General features: G+C 35.2%; 1 protein-coding gene across 2 annotated transcripts in view; it reads left to right on the plus strand.

The window, feature by feature from the left end:
* The window catches only part of LOC125834335 (uncharacterized), a 33,136-nt gene extending 17,705 nt beyond the window's left edge, over nucleotides 1-15,431 (plus strand). The window contains exons 2-11 of one of the 2 annotated variants that reach the window (XM_049513489.1): nucleotides 7,965-8,139; nucleotides 8,582-8,718; nucleotides 9,838-9,882; nucleotides 9,968-10,021; nucleotides 11,426-11,530; nucleotides 11,629-11,835; nucleotides 12,064-12,149; nucleotides 13,270-13,744; nucleotides 14,081-14,924; nucleotides 15,038-15,431. In XM_049513489.1, the coding sequence (XP_049369446.1) occupies nucleotides 7,965-8,139; nucleotides 8,582-8,718; nucleotides 9,838-9,882; nucleotides 9,968-10,021; nucleotides 11,426-11,530; nucleotides 11,629-11,835; nucleotides 12,064-12,149; nucleotides 13,270-13,744; nucleotides 14,081-14,924; nucleotides 15,038-15,327 (2,418 nt within the window). In that variant the 3' untranslated portion in view covers nucleotides 15,328-15,431. The remainder of the gene's footprint in view (nucleotides 1-7,964; nucleotides 8,140-8,581; nucleotides 8,719-9,837; nucleotides 9,883-9,967; nucleotides 10,022-11,425; nucleotides 11,531-11,628; nucleotides 11,836-12,063; nucleotides 12,150-13,269; nucleotides 13,745-14,080; nucleotides 14,925-15,037) is intronic. The other variant, XM_049513490.1, reaches the window with a different exon arrangement.
* Nucleotides 15,432-17,286: the final 1,855 nt, after the last annotated feature.

Raw genomic sequence — 17,286 nt, forward strand, 5'->3', positions numbered from 1 at the left:
ATTAAGTCATTATCTAAAGTTAACTTCATTTTAAGATCTACTAAACATGAAATTCTATGTAAGAGTTCTAGTTATCCTAAAGGGAAGGGATTAAGCATCCTTTAAGATCCGTTAAAGACAGTTACCGATCAAACTTAGGTTAATTAAATAATTTTCAGAGAACAGTATATCATAAATTAGAACTAAGTGCATATCAACATTGAGATAGAATGACAATGCCTAAGATTAAAAGAAACAAACTTTAAGTAAAAATTCAAATGAGCGTATAGGAATATATAAAAAGATACATTTTTAGGGAAAGTACTTTTTTTTTAATCTTAGTTTAACAAAAATTTCTAAAGAACAAAGTGATTAAAGTTTCAGAAGCTTTAACAACCATTATTTGCTAAAAAAAATATACCTATCATCATAAACTTGTTCGTAAAAAAAAAAAGTAACAGGGCTTAAAAAGAAAACATATTTTTTATTTTAAACAACCTATGTTTTGTACAAAAATCTGCACTTTGAACTTTTAATGAAAGTCGTATTTTACTCACCAAAAATCTGCATTTTTTGCTATTTAGAAAGGCTGTAAAAACCCTAAAAAAAATCTTTTTTTTGCTACAAATATGCACTTTTATACTCGAAGATGTACACTTTTTCAGCTATCAAGAAACAACATTTTTGACACCAAAATTTGTACATTAGAAGCTCAAAGACTTCTCTTTTATAGTCTATAAAACACCCTTTCTTTTGGCACCAAAATCTGTCATTAGAAGTTGCCATGATAGCAAAATTATAACTTAAAGATATTTGTTAATGTAAATAATTTGCAAATTTTTTTTTTTTCTCTTCCTTCCATTTTTGTGGAAAGTTGAGACCTGAAATATTCTCAATTATGATTGACAAGAAAAAAAAAACTGATATTTTACGCTACTCTAAACAATATCGAAATTTATTCTTAAAGGATCTGGGAGGCTAAATGGTCTGTCTCAATATAGCTTACACCTAAACTATCTTATATAAAAAAGAGGAAATACTAACAAAGAAAACTAAAACACATTAAAAAGGATGTTGGTCATAGCAAAAAAAAAAAACATATACAAAAATGCAAAGATTAGAGAGGGGAGAGTGGCGTTGGATTCATTTCTAAGAACCCAACATAGCTGCAAGACTCCAACTAATCCGACTCAACTAGGAGGTGTGAATGCGACGTTTAATGCATAATTCAATCCATTTGGACTGAGATGGAGTTTCATCACAACTCCAACGGTGCTCCATTTTGTACATGTAAAAAAAAAAAGATAATAAATTAGAGGATGAGACATCAAGTAAAACTTGGAACAATATAAATCTCAAAGTTTGTTTTCAATCTTAATTGCAGGCATCTACATACTTGTAAAAGATAACTTCGCAACAATACCCCTACTCTTAACAAGACTTTAATACCATTAAATTCATTAAGCTAAACTCGAACCAAGGATTACATACATTAGGGCTCTTTCAAACATCAACTAAACCAAGCTAAAGAAAATAAATCACTAATGAAATATGACTTCATATAAACAAAAAATGACCAGCAAACTAGACAGTTTATTCAACTTTGCATGGAAATTCTCTTAAGAGGTATAGCTCATTATAATTTAAACAAAGAAAAGGGTGACTAATTAGAATAAACCATGCTTTTTCAAATACTAAGAAATAGTAGTTGTGCTAGATCAGATTTTGAATTTAAGGAAAAAGACTTCCTGGAATCATAGTTCTTAAAGATGTAGTGAGAAGAAGATTAAGTTTAGTAAGTGTCGAGAAGCGAAAAACAAATTTTTTTTTCTTTTCTTTTTTTTGTAAAACAAAGGAGAACATGTTCTATTAACAACACCCAGGTATACTGCTAAACATTTACTCATTTATGTCACTCATTTATCAAACTTCAAATAAAGCATACTTCCCAAAGAGTTTAATACCAAAAAAAATGAGTCCTTGGAAACATAAGTTCTGAAATAAAATAGAGCCCAAACAATGGACAAAATACTTCAACATTTTGATTTTAACAAAGCAATTATCACACCACGACTATTACAATCAGTGATCAACTGAGGTCATGACGTATATTTACTTATCATAATGCCAAAACACAACAGTACTGACATAAAACTAACAGTAAACTCACAACGCATTGAAATACAAGTTCATCCATATCTCGTGGAATGGAAAATGAAGAGAATAAATGTTACTGACCTATTTAGGGGCAGTGAACTGGGGCGTTTTTGAGCCACCGATCTACACCCTTTAGCGTATAAAAGCGAGACTAATTCGGGAAAGTTAAATGCAAAGTCTTGAAAGCTAATAGAGAAGGACGAATCAAGAAGAATCTTAAAAATATTATGAAACTTGTGGATGAAGAGGGCCACCTCCAAAACTTGTTGAGGCTTTTCCCAAGCCTTAATATTTATAGCAGCAGAAGATTAGTGCTCTTAGTTTGGGCGGGATTTTGAATTTCAAATCCGAAATTGGTCAAAAGAAAATCTCTTCCAAATCTCAACGTTCGGAGCTTTTTTTCAAGGTTTGTCAGCTTCACATGATTGATAGTGATTGATATGCATGTATCACGGAAATGGAGTAGTTGAGCTCTGTCCATGGTTGACAAGTTTGTTGTTTTTTTTTTTTTTCGGAAAATGGAAGGGGCGGAAGAGAGACAAAGAGCAGCTGCTGAGTTGCAAATTTTGAAATTAGGTTTCCTAGGAGATAAAGGGCATTTTAGGACATTTAGAAATTATGTGGGTTGAAAGATGGTTTGGAAAATGGCTGGAGGCTTTTGGGCTTTAATCAAATTTTCTTAGGCTTTTTCCTTTCTTCTTTAAATTATTTTGGGTTTCTAACTCAATAACTAATACAATATATATTATGGGATGACAACTAATAACTTATGAAATAAAAATATCAATATTACAATTTTATGCTAATATAAAAATATGGATACAAGAATATGAATTTATAATTAATTTTATAAAATACGAAACTTGAAACAAAATGACGACAATAGATTATTTAAGGAAAATAGGTGTAAAAAGTGATAATAATCATTTTGATGATAAAACGTATAATTCTAGTAGATGAATAGTCATAATAGTAAAAATAGTTGTGAAAAAGGATTATCTTATACATTATTAAATTAAAAGCTTGAAAATAATATATCGAAAGAAAGAAAAGTCAAAATTGGGTGTCAACACCTACTACCAGGGCCTGTTTGTACTTTGCACTGCCATCATCATGTGTTCTTTGGGTTTATTTAGTGTAGCCTATTAAGGCAATCCAAAAGAACCTCCAAGAACTTATGCGTCTTTGGGTCAGTGGTGGCTTGGGGAAATTTAGCTTTGCACTTTCTCGAAATGAAGACGCATTGCTTAAGTGACCTTTACCTCCAGACTAACAAATTGGTAGAGGGAGCAGGGTAGAGGTTTTGCTCTCATAGTTTAACCCCTGGCACCTACTTAAGCCAAATTTATGCAACAGAGATTTTCAAGTTTCACCTAGAAAATCTACCTGAATTGTGGTAAAATATCTAAGATGGGATTCAACAAATATTTTTATCCCCCTTACTCCACTTATAGCATGTCTCTAAATATAGAGTTTAATAGGCAGTTAAATCTCCAGATGATTGGATATTGCAGATATGCCCAGTCATTTAACTTTTTCAATTTGTTCTTCTAAGAATTCTGTTTTTTGGTCTAATTATCGACATCTATTGATACCTGTGCTATGTTATTTACTATTCTGCCTGACAGTAGGCCAAGTTATGGGTTGTATAAATCCTTTCTATTTTGAACGCAATAGTTCTTTTTTTTTTTTTTGATGAAGTAAGGTATTTCATTAAAAAGCATCAAGCAGATGCAAAATAGCAGAATAATAGGCAAAAGGGCCCACAGAGCATAAGCAAAAGTTGTTAGCTCATTTATAATCTTCAAACTAGTACTAGAGAGCTAACAGAGTCAAGAATTTGTTCAGTGCTAAATACAGGTGTTAACATAACCCAACTGAACAACATAAGTAAACATTTAGCTTTAAGGGAGTGCTTTGGAGTTGAGATCCCATCAGAACATCTAAGGTTCATTTCAGTCCATAAACACCAAAAAATAACTCCAGGGATCATTACCCAGACTTTCTTGATGGACTTATCAACTCTCCATGTATTCTAGCTCGCATAGGCTTCTTTCACATTATGTGGTATGACCCATTGTAAGCCAAAATGCAGCAGAACATATTCCATAGGACCTTGGCCACTGCACAGTGAAGGAGCAGGTGATTGACTGTTCTGTGCTATTCTGACACATATAGCATTTATTATCCAGATCGACGCCTCTTTTGTTTTTTTTTTAGAAAGGTAACATTTACTTCTATATATCCACAGGTATACTACATCAAAGAGTAGTTCCCTTCCAAAAATTTATACTTACAACAGCCCTAAGATCTTCTAATTACAGCCAGTCAATAACATTAGAAACATCTTCAGAATTTCCTACTACTACTTGCTTACACCAAAAATAATAAAGACCTAGGCAGTTTATCTTTATCTTATGAATATTGTTGTTCTTTCCTTCAAAACATCTTTGATTCCTTTCATTCCAAATTGTCCACCAAATGCATGTTGGGACAATCCTCCATCTCTCCTCCTTTTTTCCTGCATTTCCATCACTATTCCAGCATTTTAGAACTTCTGTGATTCTCCCTGGTTTTGTCCACTTGATCTTCCTCTTGTGAATGAATATCTGCCATAATTGATCTGTCCATTTGCAGTGTAAAAAGAGATGGTTGACTGTCTCCACCTGTTCTTCGCATAAATAACATCTAGAGCAAAGGTTGTGTTTCCTCTTGTTCAAATTTTCGTGTGTCAAGACTTCCTCCTTTGCCAAAAGCCATGTGAAATAATTCACCTTGTATGGGATTTTTGTTCTCCAGATCATCCTCCAAGGCCATCCTGCTTGCTGCTCTTCAATAGGTCTCAATTCTCGATATGCAGATCTTACAGTGAACTCTCCCTTTCTCTCCCCTTGCCATATCAGTCTATCTTGCTCTTCTGTTAAATTGGTAGCCCTAGCCATTGTGTCATGAAATCTTGCTATGGATGTTATTTCCCAGTCATTTATGTTTCTTCTCAGATGTAAATTCCACCCTTGTCCTGTCCATAAGTCTGGCACTGATGCTTCATGTGCTTGACTTAGACTATGTAGCTTAGGGAATGCTTGTTTGAGTGTCTCCTGTCCGCACCGGATGTCATTCCAGAATGCCATTTTTTCTCCAACCTTACATTTTGTTCTATCTTTGACCAGTAGCCATAAGTTCCTGATTGATCTCCATACACTACAATCATAAGGGCTGGTCACCCTCTCTGTCATCCACTTGTCCTCCATGCCATATTTTGATGTTATTACTTCCTTCTATAGAGATACTTCTGGTGAGACAAATTTCCACAACCATTTCATCATCAAGCTCTTATTTTGCGTACTCAGATCTCTGATGTTGAGTCCACCCCCTCTCTTGCTAACTAGCAACTCCTCCCATTTGACCAAATGATACTTCTTCTTATCTTCACTGCCTTTCCATAGAAAGTTCCTCCTAATTGCATCTAACCTCTTAGTTACTTTGGCTGGTATAAGGAATATTGACATCATGTATGATGGCAAGGCATCCAGGACACTGTTAACTAGAGTTAGTCTGCCACCTGAGGATAGATATTGACACTTCCAGTTCATGAGCTTCCTTTCACACTTTTCAATTACACAACTCCAAATTCCACTTGATTTGCTCTTTGCCCCCAAAGGCATTCCCAAGTAGGTTGTTGGTAGTTCACCTACTTTCCCTCTAAGCTTGTAAGCTAAGTCCTCAATATTTGGTACTGTGTTTACTGGGTAAATGAAACTCTTGTTCCAGTTTATGTGCAAACCTGACACAGCCTCAAAAATATTTAGAATGACTCTCAAAATTAGCATGTGCTCCTTTACAGCTCCACAAAATACTAAAGTGTCATCTACATACTGTAGATGCGTGATCTCTATATTGTTTGTTGTATTTTCCCCCACTCTGAAACCTCTGATCCAACCATTTGCTCTTGCAGTCTGGAATAGGTTGCTCAACCCCTCTATAGCCAAAGATAAAAAGAAAAGGAGATAGGGGGTCCCCTTGTCTCAAACCCCTTTTTGATGGAAAAAACCCATATGGGTTTCTGTTGATCAGAATAGAGAATTTCACTGAGCTTATGCAATGTCTGGTCCACTTTAACCATCTTTGAGCAAAACCCATCATTTGCATCATCTTCATCAAAAAGTTCCAATTCAGGTGATCATATGCCTTCTGGATATCCAGCTTGCATAGGATTCCTGGTTGTTTATCCTTTTTCCTGGAATCAATACATTTATTGGCTATCAACACTGCATCCATGATCCGCTTGCTCTTGATAAAAGCCATTTGTTGCTTGTTCACAAGCTTATGCATCACCTTCTTTAGTCTCTCAGCCAAAAGTTTTGCAATTATCTTGTAAACTCCCCCCACTAAACTTATTGGTCTAAAGTCATTAAGTTCTTTTGCCCCTATCTTCTTAGGTATCAAAGTCACAAAAGTAGCATTTATACTCTTCTCAAACACTCCTTCCACATAGAAGTTTTGAACTGCTGCAACCAATTCTATTTTGATGATATCCCAACACTGTCTAAAAAAAGCCATTGAAACCGCACATGCTTTGATGCATTCTAGAATTTTCTGAGCTTCAAAAGGGGCCATCAGTTGGTTGTTGTCATTTCATCAATCATAAGACACTCCCTCATTTCCAATTCTGGCCTCCAATCCTCAGTTTCAGAGTATAGATTCTCATAGTACTCAATGATCTCTCTTTGAATTTCAGCAGGTTCAGTTAGTAACTCTTCCTTGACTTTGATTTTATCAATAGTGTTGACTCTTCTGTGTGAGTTTGCTACCTTGTGGAAGAAATTGGTATTCCGGTCCCCTTGTCTAAGCCAAACTGCCCTAGATCTCTGTCTCCATGCCGTTTCTTCATTTTTGACTATTTCTTCCAACTCAGTGGTAAGAGCTAATCTGGAAACTATCTCCGCTTTCTCCAAAATTCTCTGATCCTGTATCCTTTCAATTTCTGCTAATTGATTGAGTACAAGTTGATTTTGTTGTTTCAGATTCCCTGGTCTTACTCCACTCTTTCAACTTTTCTTTAAATGCCCTCAACTTTGCTACCAGTATAAAATCTGGTTTTCCCTGGAAATGAAAAGACCCCCACCATCCCTTTACTCTGTCATTGAAACCTTCTGTAGTCAGCCACCAATTTTCAAACTTGAAATATGATTTGGTTGACCCCCATTCTCCACATTGTAGCATCAATGGGAAATGATCAGAGACAATCTTGTGTTGAACATGCTTACTGTAGAGCAATCCAACAAAAACAGATGATCTTGGTAGGCATTTTGGTCTTCCAAATAAGTTTCCAGGGACAAGGTTCAATGATCTGGTTCTGACAGCATATTTGATGATAACAATCTTTCACAGTGAAGGTGTTGTTTCTTCCCCATACCAATTTTCAGCACAATTCTCATTCTTATTATATTTTTCCACACTAGTAAGTAGTTCAAGCAGACTTCCCATCTCTCAATCCTGCACATTTCTTCTGAGCATTACATTCCAGTTGTTGCCACATCTCTTCTGGGCAATGTTTTTTTTTTTTTTGAGAATGATCTTTGTTGTTCTTGTCCTCCCATTTCATTTTGCTTAGTTTTTTTTTCCATATTTTGTGCTCGTTGCTGCCAGGACACACATTTCCTATACGAGCACAAGATAAGCATGCATGCAGACATGTATCTAACTCATGCTGCTGAATATGTTCTTCTTTTTATTTGTATATGCCAAGTTTATCCTTATCAAAAGAATTTGTGTATGTCAAAATTATTTTCTGAAGTTCCCTTTTATGATCTATTAATAGTGTGTAGATGCCAGTGGCAAAGCTCAATACAGGTGGGACTCCAGATGCAAAGAAAATAGCGGATCAGGTGAACAATTCGCTTGATATTTTCATCAGGCAAGCTATGGGAAAGGAACCCCTACCAAGAACTGGGGAAGGTCCTGTTCAGTGGATGCAGTGGCTTAATTATATGGATCAGTCAGGTAACAAATTTAGAACTTGGTGTTCATAGAATACAACATGTCTTTTTTTTAATGGTTTAACCATCCAGTATCCAAAGACCATTGGCCCTAGTAATGCGGATTCCCTTTGCGTATGTAAGTGTTTCATACTAGGAGTTTCTCCATTTCCAGTGCTCGAACCCGAGACCTCTAGAAAAGAGTAGAGGGATCCATCTGCCCACTGTGCGGATCAAGGAACTTTTCGATATTTCAATAGCTTGTGGACCTCAAGTTGGGATAGAATGTGAGTTTAAGTCATTCAAAATGCTTTAAGCCACAGTGCTTGATGCATTAGGTGAGGAGGCCAATAAGTAACCTGAAAAGGTCTATATGAAGATTCTCCAGTTTGTAATAGACCGCATACAAGATTGTGGCTTACGCCATGAATATTGATTGGCTTCTGTTACTTCTATTTTGTTTGCAGATATTACTGGATGGTCTTTATCGAATCCTTCAAACCTTAAGATGCAGAAGTGTGAGAAGTGTTCCAGGGAATTTTGTTCACCTATTAATCACCGAAGACATATACGTCTGCACCGTAGATCCTCAAATTCTGATAAGGTATATCTTGGAGGCCTTTATCTTTTATGTTACTTTGCTTTAATGTCGGAATAGATTTGGAGGTTTACCATTTGTGTACGTGTAGTTATTGTAAAAGGCTGCTTAAATTCTAAATTAAGTGTAGCACATGGTGCTTGTTAAAAGTGCTTTAGTGAAGGGCACTATAAGGTGTTAGCATGGCCATGATTCTCTGTTGATGAGAGTGTAGTTAGAAAGAAAGAATGACATATTAAATGCAAAGGAGACATTGTGAACAAATATGATATTAGATATTTAGTAATTATTATATGAAATTTAACCAGTTTTAGCCTGACACTTCAAAAAAAAACTTTCTATAACTCAGAAATTTAAATGCCTTGCAAACTCAATTAATATATTTTTTTATTTTAAATATTTTCTTAGTCATATAGTTCACTTGCAATTCTTTCAATCCTTCAACTGTATAATTGTATATGTGCTTATAGCTATTGTTTCTTGCAGTACATATATATTTTACATTCTCTCTCCGTTTTCACTTTTCTTCATTAAGGGCAACACTTAAATTTCCCTTTGTGCTTAGAGCCTGATAGACTTTACCACTGATATAGTAAATAAAGGAACAAAAATTGTTGTTTCACACTAGATACACTGATATTACAACCAGAAGTCTAAAAAAAAAATCACTAGGACACTGCCAACACCATAAATTACATCCTAAGACATCAATGAACTTTAGTTATATAATACATAACCTATGATTAAACAGATCACAACCTTTCTAGACATTTGAGAGGCTACAACTCTTCCAGAATTCCCTTTTCCTTTTTCTCAACACCCTCTTCTAACTGTCTTGCCCTTTTTTCTATAGAAAACCACCCCATAATTGTCGCATGACAGTTACTAAGTCTTTTAATTGTTTATTTTGGCCTCCTAGAATAAGCTTTTATAACTAGAGGCACATCAGAGTCCTAGCAGAAATTGATGCTTTAACTCTTTTTGTCTTTGAGAACACTGGTATGTCAATTGCCACTTGCAATATGATTTCCATTCTTGTTTTCTGATTAGGTAACTAATTGATGATATCATCTTTACTATTGGGTGTGCATGGGCTGAATCTTATGTTTTATTTACATTTTGTAGGAGTCTCAGAAATACAGGGATTTTTTGGGAGCCTTTTGGGACAAGGTACTTCTCCCTCACTCCCTAATTCTTCTTTTTGTGTACCCATTCCTTGATACTTATTATGTTGTTATATGGCTGCTACATACAGCTCTCGGTAGATGAGGTTAAAGAAGTTGTATCATTGCAAGATATTTCACTAAAGGTAATTGCTTTTCATGTTCCTGCTCTTATGTATGTTTTTTCTTGACTTAGTACTTGAAGTGGGTCTTTTTGAAATGGAACTTAAAGTGACTTCTTCCAGTTGCAATTGTAACACAGAAATGTGATGATAATGTAGAATTAACTAAAGGTAGAAGAATGCCTCTAGAAGAGTAAAGTCAAACTTCTCTATAACAACCACCCTTTATAACAGTATTTCACTATAAGAACCAAATTTTCTTTGGAACTAATTTTTCATATTATGTTTTACCCCCTCTATAACAACATTTTACTTGTAACAGCAACAACCATCACTATAACAATACATTCTTTGTAAAATTATCCCTATATAACAGTCTTACTCAAATATTAATTGATTTTTAATTTTCTATTTCCCACGTTATTTTAATGTTCAATTTTTTTTTGCTATTTCCCACTTTTAGTGCTAGACATTTAATTTGACTATTATATCTTCCTTTCCATACTTGATCCTGTGTAAGGCTGCATAGGCACCATTCCCCCAGACCTCACTTGTGGAATTACACTGGGTATGTTGTTATTGTTGACTAATAATAGGTCTAGTATTTTGACCAAATATTTTAATATTTAATACATTACACCACTATTGACAAAGAATATACATACTTCGGTAATTTAAAAAAAAACAATTGTAAGATGAACACATATTTGTATTCCATTAGACAGAAGTTTTCCATCTTGTAAGTGTCAAAAAAAATTCATGGTGTATTAGCTCTCTTTAATTTTAATTACTAAAATATGAATATCTTCTGAAATTTTAAATTTAAATAATTTGTTATTTTGTATGGCACCAGCCAATATAAATGTCAAGTACTTTTATAGGTGTATAACAGCCTACTTCTATAAAAGCCACAAAATATCAGAACGGACCGGCTGCTATAGAGAAGTTTGACTATAGTAGAATATCACCTTGGCTATTCACAGTGTGCAGCAAGATATGTCCCTCATAATCTGTTCAGGTAGATAAGAAGATAGAAAACCTGCATGTGTTCCTCCCTTTCTCTACGAGAAATTACAGCTTATTTCCACGGGTTTGCATAAACTGGACTGTAGTCTCTGTTTCCTTTTTTCAGAGATAATTTTCTTAAGTCATTGAGTATTTCCACATCCAAACTCATTATATGCCTTTGGTAAAGATTTATTAGGTTTCTTTTGATCTGAACAACCTATACAGAGTTTATACAAATGGTGATTATGCTAGAAATCTTTTTGAAACTATTTTTGACTAGCACAGAGTTATTTTGAGCTACTGATAAAAAAATAGCTGAAGTGACTGTTGGTCTGTCAAGACGAGAAAAAGCATAACAGTACATTTCTTCTATCCCACACCTTGCAGAGTGTTAGAGCGTGATTGACATGTTTCTTTTAGGAAACTTCGGGATCTGCACTTGTTCAGGCCTTGGCAACAGCTTTGGGAAAACCAGCCATTTGGTCTCTTCCTCGTGTTTATATAAAGGCTGGTTCAAAGTTGTTGGTTAGTTCTCTATTTCCATTTCTACCAAGTATTCTCAAACCAATGACAAAAGCAAAATGAGATAAGATCTAATGATGCTAAATAGGATCAATTTGCAGGAAGTCATCCAAGCTAAACCCTCCAGGCTTCCAGTGACCTCAGAGGAATTATTTAGCATTCTTGATGATGCTAGTGAGAGAACGTTCTTATGCGCTGGCACAGCTAAGTCGGTGGAAAAATATGTTTTTGATGGGGAAGCTGACAAAATTGGTTTCGACTCAAAGAATCTGGTTGCTTGCACTAGCTTCCTTTTTGAACAAAAGCTGGTACTTCTATCTCCTTTGAATCTTTTTAGGTTCCAAAGAACTTCCGGGCTTCATGTGTTGAAAGTTGAAACTATATATTTTCACATCTGTATTTGCATGATACTGTTTGATTCGGATCTGATTTTTATTCTTGGAAGTCTGGTAGATGAAGATACTCTTTTGTAATGCTCTACCTGATACTGTCCATCAAACCAACATCCACAGTAACTGGTGTTCATTTATGCTCAGGTTAAAGCATGTGCTGATGAAAAAAATGCTGAAGCCTTGAGATGCCAAAGGTTGCTTTTTGAGGAGGAAGAAGCTGCTAAAAAAAAGTGAGACTATTCTCGTCTTTTCATGTATTTTGCTGAGGTTATGTTCTATCGTCATTGCTCCTGTGTTCTGAATGACTAGTTATGACTTGATAAAGTTGTGTTTCTTATTTATTTTTAAAAAAACCTGTTGATGCTTAAAAATATTTTTGGAATAAAAATATTTATGTGCGCTGAAGATGTGCTCGTGCAGTTTATACCCTTGGGAGTCGTTTGGTGTGAGGTATAAGGTATAATAATGTTGGGATAAAATGCGAAATTAATTTGTCATGCATTTGGTTGGAGGTATTAGGTAGTCCTTGGATTATTTATCCCATCATTTATACCATGGTAATGAGATAAGTTATTCCATATATATGGTGGGATGACTTATCCCGGAATATTAATCCCAGGATAACTTGTTCCCAACCAAACGACCCCTTAATTCTTTGAAGCAGATTTCTCTACAAGTAGAAAACAATTCTGTATTTTATTTGTTTGTCAATTTTTAAAATTACGAATGAGGAAAATACAGTGATGTGGAGCTTGGGGATTTATATAATGGCATCTTAATTGACAGGTCAAATAACTCAATTCATTTCAGCTAGAAGTGACTTATTTTATTATTTGTTAGGTTAGTAGATAAAGACAGGACAGTGATAGTTCTTGGAAGCATTCACCCCTTAGGGGATGGGGCAAGGTTGACACTGGGAGAAAAACCAATCGGAAATTGTACATTAATTACAGTTTCCAATCTGCTTCAAATGAAAAGATTAGTTAATCGAAGATGTAAAACTTACCGCCCCAGCCAGTGGCGGAGCCAAAAATTTCATCAAGGGGATTCAAGTTTTATAAAAATAGGTTATATCAAGCTTCCCAGCTTCCCTTTCTAGTCAAGGGGATTCAACCCTTATATTTATCATGCATTTTATTATTTTTGGCTTGTTATATACGTGTATAATAAGTAAAAAATTTGAGCAAGGGGTATCATACAAACCCCCTTGCTTGAATGTGGCTCTGGCCTCAGCCTGCCAGTTTCTTAAAACTCTTGTCACTTCTTATCTCAGTGAATCTTGGTTTTTCCACTTCTATGTGGTATAGTTATTATAGGAATTCCTTAATTATTTCTCTTGTGATATGCTAGGCACGCTGAGCAACTAGAGAGGAAAAAAGTGAAAAAGCTTCGACAGAAGGAACAGAAAGCAAGGGAGCAATTAAATAAGGAAAAAGGAAATCTGGAGGTACCAGCTGATTGTTTTGAGGTTCCATTGGCAGAAATTCATAGCGTTCCAGGACTGTCTGACTCCAATTCTGATATTCCTGATGTATCTCTGGATGTCTCCACCTGTCTTAAACTGGTTCAATTCTCCAGCAATGAAGATAGGAGCATTGAATCCCAATGTGATTTCTCTCACCAACACCTGGATTTGGTAGAAGTTCAGAATGTTGAACCCCAACCAGTGTCTGCCAATAGTCAACGGCTTTCTGCCAATGCTGAATGGAAAGCTAAGCTATTAGAGAGGAAAAAAGTGAAAAAGCTTCGAAAAAAAGAACAGAAAGCAAGGGAGCAATCAAATGAGGAAAAAGGAAATCTGGAGGTACCAGCTGATTGTTTTGAGGTTCTATTGGGAGAAGTACATAGTGTTCCAAGACCGTCTGACTCCAATTCTGATATTCCTGATGTATCTCTGGATGTCTCCACCTGTCTTAAACTGGTTCAATTCTCCAGCAATGAAGATATGAGCATTGAATCCCAGTGTGATTTCTTTCATCAACACCTGGATTCGGTCAAAGTTCAGAATGTTGAACCCCAACCATTGTCTGCAAATGCTGAATGGAAAGTTGAGCTATTAGAGAGGAAAAAAGTGAAAAAGCTTCGAAAGAAGGAACCGAAAGCAAGGGAGCAATCAAATGAGGAAAAAGGAAATCTGGAGGTACCAGCTAATTGTTTTGAGGTTCCATTGGCAGAAGTACATAGCGTTCCAGGACCGTCTGACTCCAATTATGATATTCCTGATGTATCTCTGAACGTCTCCACCTGTGTTAAACTGGTTCAATTCTCCAGCAATGAAGATATGAGCGTTGAATCCCAATGTGATCTCTCTCACCAACACCTGGATTCGGTCAAAGTTCATGATGGTGAACCTCGATCAGTGTATGCCAATAGTCGACGGCTTTCTGCCAATGCTGAGTGGCAAGCTCTAAAATCGCAAAGGTTTGGCCGAAATGGTAGCAATCAAAATCATCAAGAAAAAGTTGAACCGTTACAGAAGCACAAGGACAGTGTTTCCCCTGTTAATAGCAAAAAGATATGGACTAGAAAAGTTAGTGTGGAAAGTGATGATGCTTCAATACTGGAGGTGCAGAAAGAGGCAATCGATCAGAAGCAGAGGAACTCTGAAGTGATGATTGGTTCTCTATCTATTTCAGTGAAAGATTGGAGCACTGGCCGACAGGGAAACTGCCCTGTCGAAGCAGGAGCTGGAAGCACAGAGCCTGCCATGCCTAAAAAGTGCAATATTGTTGAGAAGCCAGCTAAGCATAATGCTTTTCAGATTGGGTCAAACAGAATAGCTGCCAAGCTTTATATGCCTGTAAGTCATGAAGTTGGAAGACAAGATCCTGAAGAGGGTGTAATATCTTTGAAGTTTGATGATCGGACGTCATTGCATGAAAATCCTTTGCAGTCATGTCCCATGGACAGCTCTGGCACTCATAAGAATTGTCAGGTTCCTGATGGAAATGCACATCAAGGTTGGAGATTTTCAATTAGCGTCGCAAAAGCTTTTCTTGCTCAGAGTATGTTTTATTAGCTCTCTTGTTTCTATGTATTACATGCACACACAAACACAACCATTCAGCTTCAAGTATTGTCTGCTTTTTCATTCTGATTTATCTGATCATCAATTTAGGATGGAAGGAGGCCATCACTGGAGATCATGTCATGTTAGTGCGTTGTCCCAACACTGAGTTCTCAGAGCGCCCAGAAGTGCCAAGTAGCAGTTCAGAAATAGCCCCAACATTAGATTCTGGGGAAGATTCTGCTGTTTCCAGTGTTGACGATCTGCTGCCAAAAGATGGAGTTGTTCAGTCATCTTCAAGTAGAAAAAATAAGGTCAAGTTTAGGCCAGAGACTGAAAAGGGTATTAAGATAAAGTACATTCTCAAGCCAAAAACCCATCATTTAGGAAGTGAAAGGTAACTTTCTTACTCACACCCAATTGTGCAGTTCCTAGCCATTGCAACAGCGGTTTCTTTTTACCAGTGATCTTCTGTCAGAGTGTTAAACAAAGAGAGTTCTAGAGAAGTAGCTAGTTATCTCATCCCCTCTAAATTTGAGTCAACACAACATTGTTTCGCTCAGGCTTGTGCTCCTTACAATTTTGTTGTAATGAGGTAGGGTTTTTCTTTTCGGTGTCATTTGTCAATTCTTTCTGCTCACCAAATACCTTGTATGTTTAGCCAATGTATGGATCGATTCAAATCAATTGATGAAAATGATCCCAAAGATTACATAGCAACAATTTTCGTGTTTTTTTATTCTTATTATACTTGTTTGATTGGGACAACCCTCACCCCTTCCCTCTCTGTCCATTGATGTCCCTAAATGCTGGTTTTTGTTTGTAAGGCTTTGACCTGAACTTCTAGTTTGAGCAACATTACCTATTTTGACTCTCTTGGTGTTGGTGTTGCTTTTGGTTTACCAAAACTAACGGAGACACCAACCAAAGAATTTAGAAGCGCAAATGTAGAAATCAAGCAATGGCCAGCTAACAAGAGGGAGTTGCTATAATGAGTTCGAGTCAGGAATCATATATATATCATATATATAAGAGAACATTAGGCCCGCCTACGTGGCGCCACCACAAATCAGAATTCTCTTTTAATTTATTTATTTACAGAATTAGCCTTCTCTTTCATGAAAAGTTGTGAGTTTAATGAAAAGTTGCGACTTTAATGAAGAGTTGTGATATTTATGAAAAGTTGCGACTTTTATGAAAAATTGTGACTTCAATGAAGAGTTGCGACTTTTATGAAAGATTGTGACATTTCCGAAGGGTTGCAACTTTTTCAAATAGTTGTAACCTTTCTGATAAGGCACAATAAACATTTGTTCACACTACCCTTTGTTTTCTATAAATAGAGGGATTTTCTCTCATTTTAACACAACAAAAATTCTTAACCTCCTCTTCTTCTTCCCAATTAAATATTTGTATATTTTACTCATGTTGAGTGGCTCATTGCCTCTATTGCTTGTGTTACAGATCCTGGTATGTATTTTTACAATCATTAATTTATAATTTATGCTTATGTTATTAAGGCTAAATGATAAGATGTAATAATTTTCATTTTCCTTTACATTATTAATGTTTGTTACTACGTAATCTTGTATGTAAGATAATATAATATAGTGTTTTAGTTTTAATGTCTGATAGATTTTAAGTATTATTTTATAAATTCCATGATATAAAATTTCCGCGCGAAACACGGATAATTTTACTAGTAAAAGATAAAATAAGAAATATACAAGAAAAAAAAAAAGAAACTATAACTTTGCAAAGCTAAAATAAACCTCGTCGATGGTAAAATGAATGAGAAACAAAAAAAAAAAGAATGAGAAACCTGATGTGGATATATATATTCTTAGTTATATTTTAAAAAAAAAACACTTAAAATATATTCAACATAATGAATTTTAACTGCAATGTTTTAAAATCTGCTTTCACTGTCTTTTTATTGAAAGTTTAAAATAAATCTATTTCTCTAAAATTTTAGATATTTAATTAAAAAAAAATTCAATTGGAAAATATTAACAATCATTGAGAACTTATCTAATTGCAAATATTGAATATATTTTCAGCTTTTTATTTTTGTAAAATCTCTTTATGTTTCTAGCTAAGCATTTTAATTATGTTTCTAGATAAACTAAATTTGTATGTAATATTTTGTTAAATCATAGTATCCAGTTATAAAAATTAGCCCACGTTGACTGGGAAACAAAAAATACATCAACCTAACAAAACAACGTGAATAAGTTAATTTTGAATATATAAAACTTGTATTTATCAGGAAAATAAAATTTAAAAAAATAGTTATTACTATGTGCGTGTAAAATAATAAGGTGAGCAAAAATAGGTGACTGTCACCCCTTGTTGGTTAA

This window comes from Solanum verrucosum, unplaced genomic scaffold, assembly GCF_900185275.1.
Source record: "Solanum verrucosum unplaced genomic scaffold, falcon-dt-bn FXZP01000279.1, whole genome shotgun sequence".
Lineage (NCBI taxonomy): Eukaryota > Viridiplantae > Streptophyta > Magnoliopsida > Solanales > Solanaceae > Solanum > Solanum verrucosum.